This window comes from Homalodisca vitripennis, chromosome X (assembly GCF_021130785.1).
Source record: "Homalodisca vitripennis isolate AUS2020 chromosome X, UT_GWSS_2.1, whole genome shotgun sequence".
Taxonomy (NCBI): domain Eukaryota; kingdom Metazoa; phylum Arthropoda; class Insecta; order Hemiptera; family Cicadellidae; genus Homalodisca; species Homalodisca vitripennis.
This window is the reverse complement of record NC_060215.1, coordinates 43,076,414-43,092,751: the sequence shown is the minus strand read 5'-3', so window position 1 is coordinate 43,092,751 and position 16,338 is coordinate 43,076,414. Positions and strand designations below refer to the sequence as shown.

General features: G+C 35.3%; 1 protein-coding gene across 1 annotated transcript in view; it reads right to left on the bottom strand.

The window, feature by feature from the left end:
• LOC124368969 (protein artichoke) overlaps window positions 1–16,338 on the bottom strand; it is a 75,118-nt gene that overhangs the window by 19,220 nt on the left and 39,560 nt on the right. Inside the window, exons 2-3 of the mRNA XM_046826550.1 lie at window positions 1,895–2,136; window positions 1,172–1,419 (exon numbers count right to left, since the gene is read on the bottom strand). Coding sequence (XP_046682506.1) covers window positions 1,172–1,419; window positions 1,895–2,136 — 490 coding nt within the window. The remainder of the gene's footprint in view (window positions 1–1,171; window positions 1,420–1,894; window positions 2,137–16,338) is intronic.

Genomic DNA, 16,338 nt, shown 5'->3' with positions numbered 1-16,338 from the left:
GGTGACTTCAACGGGTAGCGTACAGGTCTTCATCTTCCGTGCTTCTCTGAAGTTTAAACTCATTGATCCAAAAGTAAATGGTCTTCATTGGTGGTGCAGAACCCACATGGTCTTTATCCAACTCAGATTTGATCTGTGCAGCTGTCCAACCCTTCAAATGAAAATGTTGAATGGCCGCACGAAATACATTTTGCGCCATCCTAAGGAACTAATTACTCAGTTACTACTTCAGCTGGCTGCAAATAATCCACCAATAACAGTTTCCATTCGAAACTTGCTGTAATATCCATAGAAATATCAGGCTTACCAACAACAGTGTCGGTTCCGAAATTTCCTGAACTTTCATACAAATTTACCAGACATCAAACCACCCTCATATAGTTAAACTAGAATTGCGTGAGATTTATTGTTAATAGATTAATTGATTTAATTTTTTAGGAGTTTTGACTTCCTATGGTTAAATTGCAGATTTAAGAGCTGAACTGCTTTTATTGTTCAATCAATACTACTTGTAACAAACCAAGCAGTAAGTAGTCTTCCTAAGTTGATTTCTTGGTTCTTTACATACAAAAATAAAAATGTATACTAAACAACTAATCAATTTGTACAATGTTAGCTTAACTCTTTAACCGCCACACACCCGCGATATATTGTGCATCTCTAGTTTTGTGAACATTATCTGCCTGAGTATACTTGTTTTCATATAATCAGCTGTTTTATTTTTGTTGTATTAGCTGTTATTTTGTGTTACTTGGTGTTCTATTATGTTACAAATGTCTAGAAGATAGCAGTCCAGTTGGTGGTGCAATCTTGTGGACATTACTCAAACCACTTGGACGCCATGTATCACGAGTTCGGGAATGGTTATGTTTATGTTTTACGAGGGGTTTTTTATGTTTATTTGTAGATAGTGGTAAATGTCATATTTATTTGAAAAACTGTCATTATTTGAGTTTTGTAAATATTGTACAAAACATAAAAAATGGAAAAATACTCGGTGCTGAGGGGTTTTAGTAGGTAACTAAGCCAGGCGCTCGGATGTCACCGCGAATCCAGAACCGGCAGTTAAAGGGTTAAAATGTAACAACTTATAATAGCATAGCTCATTGAAATGAACACGTGAATATTTAAATAGGTTTGTCTGATAAGCTTTTTTCCCCTAGGTACTCACCATTAAGTTATCACATCCCTTGAGCAGACCCTCCTCAATGCCCTTGATTTGATTGCCAGCCAAGTTGAGAACTCTCAGTTGGGTCAGTCCATGCAGTTCGTTACTGCTGAAGATTGGATTAAGGCTGTCACCCAGGAGGTTGTCTGCTAGCAGCAATTCCTGCAAGGTGTCCTGTAACCCTGCTAGCAACCGTTCCGTCAGTCGTCTCAAGGAGTTTCCAGAGAAGTCCAGTATCCGTAGGGGCATGCCTATCAAAATTATATGTGACTCAGATAAATGTAACACACAGGTGTATATCTTCACTTTTCAAAACAGCTCAGTTTTGTAAGATATAAGAAAATATCCGTGACTACAGAGAAAAGGTGTTGCCTAATTGATTGTGCATTAAGATATTAAAATGCAACTGACAGTTTGCAAAGGCTGTATCTTTAGTGTTGTAAGATTACATTTAAGCATTGATAGTTTTGAAGGCATATTGGGCACAATTCAGTGGATTAAACTCATCATTACATTATTGGTATACAAAATATAATAACTAGTTTACAGAGAGATTTAATACTCCAACGGCTGATAAAACTCTTAGAAGTATTCCGAGAAACAAGAATATATTAATCTTTTTTTACGTAATGTTATCCAAAACATACCAAAATTGGTATGTGACTAAATTCAACAGTCCAGTTTATTTGGCAAACACAAATGTGTCTGTCAAGAAAGAGAACTCACCCGCTTGGGCGAACGCCTGTGTGGGCAGATTCTGGTGGCCCACCCATCTCTGAGAGAAAGACACTACAGGTGCTCGGTAGGGAAGGGCAGGAAAGTCTCCCGGAAAGACAACCCTGTCGCAGTTCAAGGCTAGATCCCCCTCTTGCAGCTCATAGCAACGGCAAGGGTACCTCAACTCCCGATACACACGACCACAGCCGTCTCCACTGGCAGCAACAGCAAGGCCCACCACTAGCAACCACCTGTGGAAACGGTTTGTTACAATCACTCGTTATCAGATATAGCATATTACATTCAACCAATTTCACTTTATTGAGATACAGAATACATTGTTTTGGTGAAAAAATATTATTATATACAATTACAACAACAAACAATATTGTTATATATTTTTGGAATTATTTACAATTATATTGATATGGAAAACAATCTAGGAAAGAGAAAAAGAGATTGTGGGAGAAGAGAAATTAAACTGAATTGTTCACTTTTAAGAGGATTAAAAGATGTCTAGAGGGAAGTGAGCCATTTTTTTAAAACATAATGAATTGTCCTGAAAACATCAAACTTCACAAGGAGTCAGGGGATATGAAAGTGCCATCCATAGTAAGAAATGGTGGGTCTTTATATATATAGACATAATATTATGAGTTTTCTCTTGTTTTTTACATTTGATAATTAATTAATTTTCTGATCCATTTTGGATTTATTTACCTGAAAATGAGGCTTTAAAACATGGAAACCAAGCAACGGTTCTGTAGTTAGTTTGTAGCTAAAACATTATCTCCACCTTTATAAACAATAATATGGAAATAAATAGGAAAGACTAGATATTACCACTCAAAAGAATCATATGGTTCTTTAAAGACCAGGAACATAACTATACCTGAAGTGCCTATGAAATAGGGTAAATAAAAATCCAATATGGTGAGACTGCGAGACACAATTATGAAGAAAATAGAGTCTTTGTCCTCAGGGAAATAATTTTCAGAAAACCGCCAAAAAAGGAAACAATGAACTGAAACAAAAAATAATCATAAATAGGTTTTTGTTCATTTTTCACTCACTATTAATCTCTTGAAGATGGCAGTTACCCTTTGAAGCTTCATTCAGAACTACTAAATCTGTCTGGTAAAATTTTCCTGAAATCACTCAACATCACGTGAGGATTCTGGAAACATCCCTATCCTAGGTCAAGCATTCTGGAATCCGGGTGCAACGAGGCAGAAATGTGTCAGCCACAGACCATGCCACTGACTGAACTCATGAAACAACCCACTGATCACGAAATCCCTGAAACTACTGAACCTAACACCATGAAATGTTACTTCATGTGTATGCACAATGAAAACGGATTTGCTGCTTGACCTCAAGGCTCTGTCCCATTGGCCATGAAAATTTCAGTGGAAACTACTCGAATAATACTTTGATATTTTTTCTGACATCACCTTATAGTTGCTCGGGAAAGAAATATTTCTCTCTCCAATTAATGCTTCGTTTCAATGGCCTCAGATTCTCATTAGAAAACTATTAAGATCTCAGAAATTATTTAACCATAAATTTTGTAATAGTTCATGTCATCTTATAGTTCTCACTTGGAAATGATTATGCACTTCGATTTTAAATCTTATATTATTACTAGCACTGGGAGATTACCGATGTCACTGTGCGATAGTCTACTGTGATTGCTGTCACTGTGGAATAGTCTACTGTGATCGCTGTCACTGTGGAATAGTCTACTGTGATCGCTGTCACCGTGGAACAGTCTACCGGCTGATCTCAATGTGGGTGGACCAAATCCGAGCCAGCAATAACCCAGTGAGAGGTTATTGCTCTGTGATTTAGTCTTCCCGTTCCATTATAGGCTGTATACCCTGTATTGGTGTATATCGTTCTATTCATACCATCTCGAGCACCTCGCGGCCATTTCCATGTAGAAATGGGTCTCTTCACATAACTGTGACCGGTCCATTGTTACTGCCACCTCTCCTCTCGTCTATATTTCCGTTACACTGTATTCGCTCCACGCTCGCAACTATGCGTACCTGTTTTATTGGCTCATGTTGTGTTTATTGTTCCATTGTTTGGTACCGTCCAGACACCGCCTGGTTGTAACTCTAATCCTGTTTCGGGGTTTTAGTTCGGTCGCTAGCTCACGCTCGGAACCGTTCATCTCATTACTTGAAGACTAGATTCTGAAGACTTTTGTTAGCGTGCGAAGATACTGTACCCAAACCAGGATTCGAAACGCCGAACACTCAGCTACCAGATACGGCAATCAGATCCTATCAGTCGTTCGCTGCTGCTACAAATGGATCAGTTCAATATTTTAGTACATTTATTTTAGTGGCTTATCTGGAAATTCTTGTCGTAAACACACGTTGCCCTAATTAGGCGTGAAACATTAACCCATATTATACAGTTTATTATATTATTACTAAGACGCTGAACACTTAGCTACCAGGTACTGCAAACAGATCCTATCAGTTGTTTGGAAATGGCAGTGGACATGTAAATAGTACACTCTATTTTATTTTTTTAATTTGCCTTTGCCAGTATACACCCTGCGTGTTTTTATCATCCTTCGGTCAAACATATAAAGGGATAATCGATTTTGTAAGGGCAAGTAGTTTAATTAATATTTATTGCTACCTGTATAAATATAAAAACAAAACACAAACTATAGAATTATTCCGTTAAGACTGTATTGTGGTTGGGTACAATAAATGCTTAAAGATTTTTTTAAATAAATTCATATTACTTGGAGATTTGAATAATTTATTGCAAAGTGCAATTTACTTGCAGAGCTATAAGAATCCCGACTTCGGAAATGAAAAAAATGGGTAACAATTTAAGGTACGTAACTTGGGCTTGCTGACGAGCTGCAGAGGGAACTGGATCAGGCCGGGGCTGAGTCGCGGCGGTGTGGCGGGCTGCGGGCAGCAGTTACACAAACAGATGTAGGCCAGTCCCAGTGAAAGGACCGAGAATCAGCCATTGTCTCTGGAGTGCCCTTCAGCTACACTTTAGTGCCGTATCTCAAGGTGGTATGATTTATAGAAGAGGGAAACAGTAAACACGACACCGCAACTCTTGTTCATTTCGTTTAGTCAAAACGAATAACTGTAGATTGATTTGTTTAATAGAGCCAGATCACCTCCACCGCACCGTCGGAATATTCTAGTACTGCACAGGATAATCGGTCGACACGCCCTGCTCCAGATATTACGCCGCTGGTCGATAACAAGCAAATTTCACAGTTTACAGTTGTGTAGCCTGGGCCTTCTTGTTGTCCGAGGCGTGACCTGGTGATGGCCATCTGTGGTCAAACACGTGCTTTCTTGTATCACGAGAAACAACATCCTTAGCATCCTTCGATAGTGCAGGCCGTAGCCGGGAGGGTGGTTAATTGCAATTGGAATTGTCAAACTTTCAGTAACCGATCTAGCGCCTAAAAATAACAAATTAAAAATAATATCTAATCAATTGCCGGCTGTATGGTATATGCATAACTTAGAACGTTGAATTTCTAGACATAATTTGAAATGAAAAAAATGGAGAATCTACGGAAACCCACTATGAAGCATCAAACAATAAACGCCCACCATTTAACAAGGTACATTATTTGGTAGCCGGATTTTAGTTTTGTCGCTTATAATTTCACGGTTTACAAGATGTAAGTGATCTACCATCAGCATTTTGTGCTTTTTCATACAAAGGGGAAATATTCCAAAGCATACTTTAAAGCAACGCTTTCAAACTTCCAAAAAACCATCCGAATTTATTTCCAGTGGTAGGGAATAATTAAGGTTAGGAGTAATTTTTTAACATATGCATATTAAGAAAATAAAGTAAGTTAAACCATATTTTATTCTCATGAACGCTTGCCTTGAAACAGAATACCACCGACAGGTGATGCCTGCCAATCCAGATGCCCTTTTAATTCACTTCCATGGTCCATCCCTACTCTGTACGAATATGAGAGACTGCCAGGGAAAATAATTAAGCATCCTTGTACACCTAAACTGGATTCAAATTTTCAAATAGTAACACTCGACTGCTGCTGCTTTATGTAGAACTCTAGTATTTATCAATTGCCAATGGTATTGTTCAGAGGGTGCAGTAGAAGCCACAAGATGTATAGTTGACCGATGAGCGATCCTGTCCTCGCAAGCGGTCGCTCAGTCTTCAGTTAGTAGTGGTTCTGAAACCACAATATGCGACTGGTCCAATTATACTTACACAACAAACAATGGGCACAGCTCTAAGGCAAGACGAACTTTCCCTTTTATTAGAGGCCTTCTGTTATTAGAAAACGTATGATAATTTAATTGGAATAGTAGTTATTATGCACATGTCTTAGATATCCACTTGATCTAATCGCACTCATATCAACGTTGTTTCGATACATTTTTAATAGTATTGGTTCACATGTTAAACTAGGTCATAAGGTTTCAAAATGGTGCACGTTCGAAACTGCGAGAAACACATGATTAAGTAAAAAGTAAGTTGAGTTGTAAAATATAAGTACCATCAGAAACTTTCATATACGCAAACTATTCTGTCTTAATATAGCTCACATCTATACTTATATATCGGCATGACGACCATACTGTAAATTTGCCTTCTGACTGCAGTGGAAACATTTTATATTGCAGTTTTCGTAAATAAACTTTATTGACATTCAAATCAAAACACAATCGTAGACCTTTCAGAGCCTCCAACTTCAAACCCTTTATTCAGGTATACCATATGAAAAGTACAGGGAAAATATTTTATACAAACAATTGGTCAGAGGAAGGAAGTACTTTGTCAACAAAAATATCACCGATTTTAATTTTGTCACTCTGATGATAAATGTACTTTATCCAGCCAACCGGGGAAGAACGTTCTTTGACCTTACTATTTCAGCTTTTTCGTTACTGGAAGCCTACAGCTGATTCAGTCATTCTTTCATCACACGACATAGCATTGACAATGGATGTTAACCGTAAAAAATGTGTTATTGGAAATGAAGCAAAGCCATTTACCACAAAAAGAATCATCCATAAAGCGTACAAAAAGTGACGGGTGAAATAAATTTAGTGTTCACTGTATTGAATGGATGTAATAGAAATAAAGCTTAAATTAAAACTGTACTTGTCTGTAATGTTTTACTTTTATGAACAATCTAGTCCATATGAAGATGTAACATAAATTAATGGACAAAGCAATTTCTCCCTATACATTTGGTGCTTATATTCATTCAAGGTTTGATTTAACCTAATAAACCTTGATTTAAAAATAATATCTTCTATATTTCTTAAAACCATTAGTTTATCTTGATGAAATTATAACTCTAATACAATTATTAAATTATTTATGCTAATATTAAATTTATAAATCCATTTGTGATTTACAGCGTGTTTTGATTTTAAATTCCTGTCCTGTAAAAGTTAAAAACTGGCACAGTACATCTATCGCCTAGCTCTTCATATACTTCCAAGTACTAAATTACCTATTCTACTACAATAACTATGAGTTATACTTTGGCGGCACTCCACTAAGCGCAAAACTGTCGTAAATGCAGACTAATGAGACAAAAATGCAACTTCTGCACTTATAAAGAATGATCAGCAATTACACGAAGAATGTAAACTTCATGGTAGACTTAATAGTAACCGACATATCCTATATAGTCCATGTCTAAACTTTCCCCGGCCCCCAGTGAGAAAGAAGGAAAGTGAGATATGAGGTATAACGTAGAACGCTCTCTACGGGATGGTTATGTAGACCATCCTCCGCAGACGGAGTTACTAGGCGTGCTGTTATTAGTGACGAGTTGTTACACTAGCGCTGCTTCTAATCTCCTCAGGCCTCTCATCAGTCTCCAGCGTCACCCGTGCTTTGGTAACCAGAGAGATGTTTAAAAGTAGTAGCTTTTGTGAGTGGTGACTATAAGAATAATAAATGCAGTTGGATTTGAGAGATAGGAAAATTGATTTGGAGATTCGCCTTGATGGTTACTTAAATATGTGAAAGAGTAAAGGAACCGGAATTTCCTGAAAAACTAAGTAAAGTGTTAACTGAACTGGAGGTTATACCAGGATGCGATGCACCTGAGATCCTTCTTAAGGAGATCCAAAATTATGATGCAAGGAAACTCCATTCAGCTGTGTTTTAGGGATCCCATACCTAGATTGTTACGGGTCTAGGGATCGCAAACCTATAGAACTTCAGTTCACTTAAATCTAGGGATGTAAAAGACAAGAAGTTCAGAAACCTAGGGAGCTGCAGAACTGAATATTCAGAGAACAAGAATACATAGTCTGAGACTCAGGAATCAAGCGTCTGGAAATCAGCAGTATCTATGATTCGGTAGATTAGAGCCTCAGATCTGCAAAAACTTAAAGCAGAAAATAGATGGAGGCTGTATTCATAACCCAAGACCATGAAAGGCAACAGTATCATAGCTCGAAATAATCATATAAAAACTCAGAACTTTTACATGGTTCTTTTCATTTCCGCTAATTCAGAGATACAACGATCAAGAATCCAAGGGCGATAAAAATCCAGCGAGCAAGTCATGGGGATTGAGAATTGTGTGTGTCAAGAAGCCTACCTGTCTGGAGGCAATGCAGAATTCAGAGAGCAGGGTTGTTCAGACCCTTGGAGATGCAAATAAGGGAAATAACCTCTAACTGTAAACTGTAGCACTTACTTTTTTCCAATAAAAGTGTATTTAAAAAATTGTACAAGTTTTTGACAGCATAGTTTTTAGAAATAAAAAATGTATAGCCCAGATGGTATTCAAAAATGGAATGAATGACAATTCAAGCAACACTTTTCTTAATAACGACGTCTCCAGTGTTTTAACATAAAATCAATATTGAATACTGAAATATAGTTCGATAAGTCAGGACTCGCTATGATGACACTGCTGCTTCTTTCTAACGAAAATCATCCAAGCTTAATTAATTATATAATTACTATTCATGACATTTGACACACATCCATAGGCTGATTGTATCAAAACCGGTACGGCCATCAACGGCCACCACGCTACGTGTGTAAGTTGAAGAATTTGGGTTAAGGCTATGTCGGTCTCCGCTTTTGCTCATTTCCGTTCTTCTGCTGACGGAAATCCCGCCATCATTTGATGCCATTTAATTACTACGTCATCCGGCGACGCCGCGACAGAACGCCTCAAGGCCTCAGGTTATCCTTCGGCATCATCGTCACCGAGCAAACAATTTTCGAATTGCTTCCTCCCAGTAACTGATTCTATTTACCCCAGTTGATGACAAAGCCATGCATTATTAACCCTCCAACTGTTGTTTATCAAAATTTTGATAAACATAACCCTTAGCGGATTGTTGTTCGTCAAAATTTTGATAAACAAACATTCCCTTGCATAATCACTCATAACAGTATATTCCGGCAACGTATCGATTCGATTCATGCACCATTGGATTCGGGGGAAAAAGCATAAGGAATACTATAGTTTTATTCCTTTTTGTATTGTAGTTGCAACGTACCAAGTTCGTAGTTTGGAACGTAAAAGATGTGACCGCCATGTTGTCGATGCCGTCTGAGTTGTTGATGTGACGAGTCGTGTTTATTAGTAAGTTTTAGTAGGTTTATTTGTGTTTTAGTGTTGTGTTTAGTGTGTGGTGAATTGGTAAATATTGCAGTAGTGCAAATAAATTTATTTTAGAATAAATAAATTTCTCGAAAATTTTTCGCAAAAGTTTTTCAGTAATGACAAAATGAAACTTTTTTCGGCTCTTCAAAAAAAAGTTATGGAATTTATTTTACTACTGCTGTATAGTTTACTTCATTCTGAATAATAAAATATGCAATATAACATGTATTGAAGTAAAACTGTATTAGTAAAACTTTTATTAGCAAACTCTTACATATACACCCTATTTTCACAATTTATGCGCATCGCTGCTTTTTGTTATATAGTGTTATTATAGTTTCATAAATTTGTATAATGCTTATGTGTTTCTGAAACTAGAATAAATTTGACACACAATGGTACTCTCACTTTTATAGTTTTCTTACTATAACTTGGTTTGCTAGGTATGGTCCCCCCAAATAAAAAAAAAAAAAAAATGTAAATTTTGAATTTCATGGAAAAAAAACTTTAGTAAAAATTTTTTTAAGGCCAAATTTAAATACTAATATTATTATATGTTTAATTCTGAACACAAAAATATATACTTCTATATATATTACTTTTAATTTATATATTTTTAATAAATTTTTTTAAAAACCCTTGCACGAGGCTCGAAAACATGCCGCCACTACAGGAAAAAATGACTGCCAGTTGGAGGGTATCGATATTAAATAGTTTCACGACTTATTCTAAAGATTGAATAAAATGTATTTAATTATTCTAAACTCAACTGTGTCATCTACGGAGAACAACAACAAGTACTTGCAGAAATTCCGGGAATGAACCAAGTAGTGTTAAATTTAAACTCACGGCAAAGTCACGGACTGCTCAGGATTCTTCACCAGCGTATTGTTCCTGATTCTACGCCAGAGTATTGTTTCGAATTAAATGTGTATGTAACTTCTATAGGGTGTAAATAAACTATTATTATTATTATATTTAAAGGTTTCGTCAAATCAGCTATAAAAAATTACTGTTCTTCGAGCGAAACACTGTTTTGAAGCACCAACAAGTGCCCAACTAACATATTGGACCAGTCAGAAGACTATATTTGCTACAAATAAACTACTTCGTTCGATATCAAAGCATGCGGTACATCTAGTTGCCATACAATATCAAAATATTTCAAAGCACCAATTGTAATTTACTACTTTTTTTATTTGCTTGCCTCTTTTATAACACCGATAAAAGTTTAAAACACATCATATTATCAATATTGTGGTTCATAGTAACCATGGATAACGGAAATGCGTATGACTTTAATCATACTATCGTAAATAGTTTTTGAAGTGAAAACTTCTTTAGGCGCGTTGAGCGTTTTGGTAGAGGGTAAAATCCTCGGTTCGCGTCACCGACATGCTAATGATACTAACCTGCATGAAAAAGTCAGTCTCGCTGTCCGTAGACTTGGCCGCGGACTACTAACCTGCATGAAAAAGTCAGTCTCGCTGTGTTAAAATTGTCCCGGCGGAGTATGAAAACAGACTGCGAAAATCAGTGACCTTTACGGCTTCCTCTCGCGATTTAAAAGTGAAGCCAATGTCGTACAATTCTGTAAGATGCGTCAAATTAAAGCTCTTAATATTGGCAATCTATTGGTTACATTTTAAATATTTAAAAAATTTCGAAATAATTTTGATTATTGTTTACATTTTACATAGCGTTTACAATGACAAGAAAAAAGTAGTAAGCGAGGATTTTTTTTATTTTTTGGTCAGACAAAATTTGTCAGCGAGAAAGTTGTGTGAAAATAGATGAATATTTTTTTTGTAGTTTATCATTTTTTATTGGAAGTTTAGTTTAGCCTGTAGTAGCGTATGAAGTGATGAGTGAACGTTTCTGCCGGAACTGTAGTTGGCGCATTGGCTCACTGATACCGTATTAACTCAATAAATTAGTTTATTGTGCAATAAAAATACCTTTACGAAAGAACCAAGTTAATTTAAGTAATTTATTACTTTTAAAAATATTGTGGGTTTAATTGTTATTGCAATTATATACTTTATCCGTAGCAATAACTGTATTATTTTACAATGGTGTTCAACTCACTGTTGTTCACTCGGTGTTTACTCACTTGTATTCTATGTTTAACTAACTATTAATATTGAGCAATTACAACAAGTATAATGATTGCATTGAACTTTTTTTCATTAAAATAATATTCTTTAATACTTACAGTACTTTTTTTATTAAGATATTGTTAAGATAATTGTATATTAATTATTTTTTCAACCACTTTGTATTTATATTTTGTTCATGATTTGTTTAACCCATCATATGTAACTAATAAATAAAACATAAAAAATTTCATATAATTTTTTGCATATAGTTTTAATTACTCTCGACTTAATAGTTCCGTTTTCACTTCTATCGGCAGTCCCACGACTGCTACTGTTTTTTTTTTTTTTTTTTTAATTCTTGCTAAGTGGATGACATCTTCCATTATAAACTCTTAATTCTTTCATGGAGAGAAAGTGTTGCAAAAACGCATAGGTACTAATGACGCACACGTAAACAACAAGTGAGATAAAATTACTCATTACGGTGTGAATCTGTTATATTTTTCTGCTAAATAATGTCACAGAGTGTAGAATCGATAGTTTCTGGACGCTCCTACAAAAACAAAATAACAGTGTTTTAAATACAAAACCGACTATCCATTGAATGGTTAATTGGTCTTGTGAGTCTTTTTTACTTTAGCTCATTTTTATTACTTTAGATGATAAAAAACAAATAGGCCTACAAAAGTTTATGATGACTCGCAACTGGCGCATGATAAAAACTGTATTGCCTGTTAGAATGAGCAGCTGGGCGCGCCGGGTACAAAGTAGACTGATGTCCATCTCTATCATAAAGAACTTAAATGTTTTGAAGGATTTGTAACGTTATAAAGAGGCCGCACTTCTTTAGGGCTATCAAATCACAGAGATTATAACATATCTCTGTATATAATAATGTATATATATATATATATATATATATATATATATATATGTGTGTAATTTAATGTGTGTATATATATATATACATTAAATTTGCATAAATGGCAATAGCCTTATTTAATTTCAATAAACACTGAATCGCAAAAAGTACTTGCTCCGCCGGGACTCGAACCCGGATCTCTCAGTTGCCGGGTGAATGTGCTACCATTACACCACAGAGCCCTCACTTTTTGCGATTCAATTATTTTTTGTATTTGGCCGTATCTGTCACGTATGCGTTTAAATAACCAAACTAACACATCATATATATATATATATATATATATATATATATATGAAGTGCCGTAATTATGGCACACTTGGGTTAAGTACACGTTAAAAACATGTTTTGGAAAGTGGAAGTTATATGATTTTATTGAAGAGACTGATTTAAATCAAGCTTTAGTTGCTGTTGGTGTAATCACATGATTCATATTAACATTGCTCTCTTTTTGTTGCCATTGGGCGTAGTACATTGCAATAGACTTAGCTTTACATCTTTTTAACTTGAAGGTCAACAACAACGGGTTGTAGTTGGCTCGCGAAGTAGGGAAGTTGTTTCCTAGACGGCCTTTGGCATTAAAACGTTCTTACATCGTGCTGATGTCTCAAGAAACCACTGAACCAATCTCTATCCTCCCAGTGTCTTTAAATTGAATCTTGAGAAATGTGTCAGTTTAATGACCATGATGCAATAAAATAAAACAATACAGAATAAAAGATTTGAACACTATAATACTCAGGCACAGTTAAACAAACTTCATTCATATGGTTTTACGACTAGTATTTTCTCATGTATTGACCAAACAAGACTGGTTAGTTTGATAAAACAAAGAGTGCATTTTTGTTTGAGTACGTCGTAATGGTTTTCTCTCGAAGTAACTATGCTTTATAATAGCGTTATAATATACTTAGTATGCTATTTACATATTAATTTACAGAAATCAACACTTGAACGAAAGCCCTGTTGAGCTGTAATTCTGTGCTGAAACCCGTAGAACAAGAAGTTGGCATAAAGCAAATAACTTTACTGAGCAGTGAAAACCAAAAGAAGAAACATGCTGTTTTGAGTAATGCTATATTATTATCAGCTCAGCCAATAATTTTCCTTTCAACATGGAAGTCGGCAGCGATGAGAACTTAGATTGCCTTAGTGAAACACTTGGATCAGTGTTACCTATTGGTGACGAATTTTTCTCGTAGAAAAACTAAAGATAAGCCGGTTAACATGGTTTATCATGTACGCAGACATGTATAAGGGCTTATTTATTTAACATAAATTGCATTGTAACTGTTTTAAATTTAGTTTGTTTTCTTATGTGTGTTATCTTATGCGTTGTGTTAAACAATTGTCCTTATACGGAGTAGTATAAAAACTTTGTAATTTTCCAAAAGCGATAATTTTATATTTGATTGGACAATTTATTTTAATGGTGATTTCAAAAAATACACACCTAAGCTAGAGCCATAACATAACTCTTAAAATTTTAATTAATTAAAACTTTCTAAATTAAATTATAATAATGAACAACTATATTCATTGCTGCTATTTTATAAAAAAAACCGATTAGAAATTTTAATCCATTTTTATTGTGCTTAAAACTATTTTTATTAAAATCTGCGTGTGCCTCCAAAGGTTTGAATTTGGCGCGTAAGAGGTCAGTAGTTGCGAATACGATAGTCAGCTGGGCTAACCAATTAGTCATGATTTTAACAATGGGAGCTTCCTAATGTCTGCAATACTCCAGGACAGGTTCAGAGGCATATCGGTACAGGCAAGCTGTCGTCCTGAATGTCCTCCATTTGGCTCAAAGTACACTGAACATCTTTCAAATTTATTCAATAACATTTGTATATGTTCAAACAAACACATCTAGGACGAACAGGATCTCTTTGCCCCTGGGTTTCACCCCTATAGCCCCTAACCAGATTAAAAATTATAATCCATTAACATTCGTTCCATAAAAAGTGTATCGCAATTTTGGTCTAAATCCATGCAAACCACACGACGTTCAAAGTAATTGTAATTTAGCTCTGGAGTTCCCCCTCACTCAGTCCGAAACCGAACTTTTCAATTTCTCACTGTAACTCTTTGTCCATTACCATTTGTTTCACAAAACGCTTATATGAATTTGGTCAGAATCAATGAAATCACAAGACGTTTTATATAGTTGCAAGTATGGTTCTGGATCTCACCCCTTTCCAAAAGCACCAACAACAAACTTAAATTGTTAAATTACTGGAACGTAAGGCTACATACTTTTTTCATTGAATGTATAGTCTGATTCACGGGAAAATTGTGATTATACACAGATATTTGTTCATAAAAATAAAGTGCAGTAGATAGATTATAAACCTACCTAAAACAAAGCAGATTAACAATTCATGCAAAACACTGTTGAGACACTGACCCCTCATACCAATTACAATGACCGAAATAAAGATATTTGTAATAATTAAAGTAAAACTAATCGTCTTCTTTGCCCTTTGACTTTGTCCTAAAATAAAATTATAACGCAACAAACACGAGTCTCATAATACCTGTCCCCTCTTCTCTCTCCTTCTCTAGCATTGGTTAAAATGCGACTTTGGCAGTTTTTGATCTGAGCAAGAGCCTCCACGGTATACTAGTGAAGCAATACTCCTACATTTTTTTTATGCCCCTTTCCGTATCGTGTAGTACCAGTACTAGTTAAAACTCTGACAATAAAACCCTATTTTAGCCTTTATTAAGTTCATCCATTCGTTATAAAGATTAACCTTTCCAATATATTATAATACATATTTAGGATTGTCAGATATTCCGGTTGTTAACGAAGCATCGTCCCAACTTGTCAGTACAACACTAATATACTACAAGAACAGCGCCAACAACAAATTCATAAAACATAGGATACTATTTTGTACATTAAATGAAAAATAACAAATTGATTACCATTTGTACGTTATTTCTTATTTAAATAAAGAATCCAATGTTCATAATATTATAATGACTTTTCTTTACTAGATTGTGATAGGGAATAAGTAATAATTACTGGACGGCTGAAACATTTTAACTTATTTAAACTATTAAAAGTTACATTTTGAAAAATAAATTTAACACAAGGGAAACAAGGTTAACACTGAGTCAAGATCCCGATTGATTGAAAGTGTTTAGTAGACTATAAATTATCAACCTTGAAAGACAAACGAAACATCCAGGGAAAAACTATACGAAACACAATTTTAAGGGAAGGTTTAAATTCGATTCATGGCCAGTTATTGACTATTTATATTTTATGGTGGATTTATCCTAAATTCGGATCTTTCAACCAATTTTTTTATGTATAGTTTTGAAATTATTCATGTACAGTAAAACATAATATCACACACACGATATGTTAGTTCGGAATTACTATCCGCAGTGCAACAAAAGGTTATTGTATTTTCTTTTCTGATCGGTCTGACGGAATCCGCAAAAACCCCAATTGTCTGTTACGTACCCAGTGGAACGGACATTTCGTTCAGCCTACATGACAAATGGGTAAACCGATTCGAACACGGTTTTCGATTTACATCACTCGGATGCCCATCTCGAGATTCACGTCGAATCATATCCATTATGAGGTCTTGTCCTATTTTGGACTCCTTTTAGGCTCTTTGTTGGATAATTATTCTAAAGGTAAGATTGATCGATAAAATGGAATTTATGACAAAAGGTATTACTTCATAACCGTAAAGTATACCCTGAGTTCCAGAGCTTCGAATTTTTGACTCTACATTGGTGTGTGCTTTTTATGTTAGGGAACTTTTTGGATTTGTTA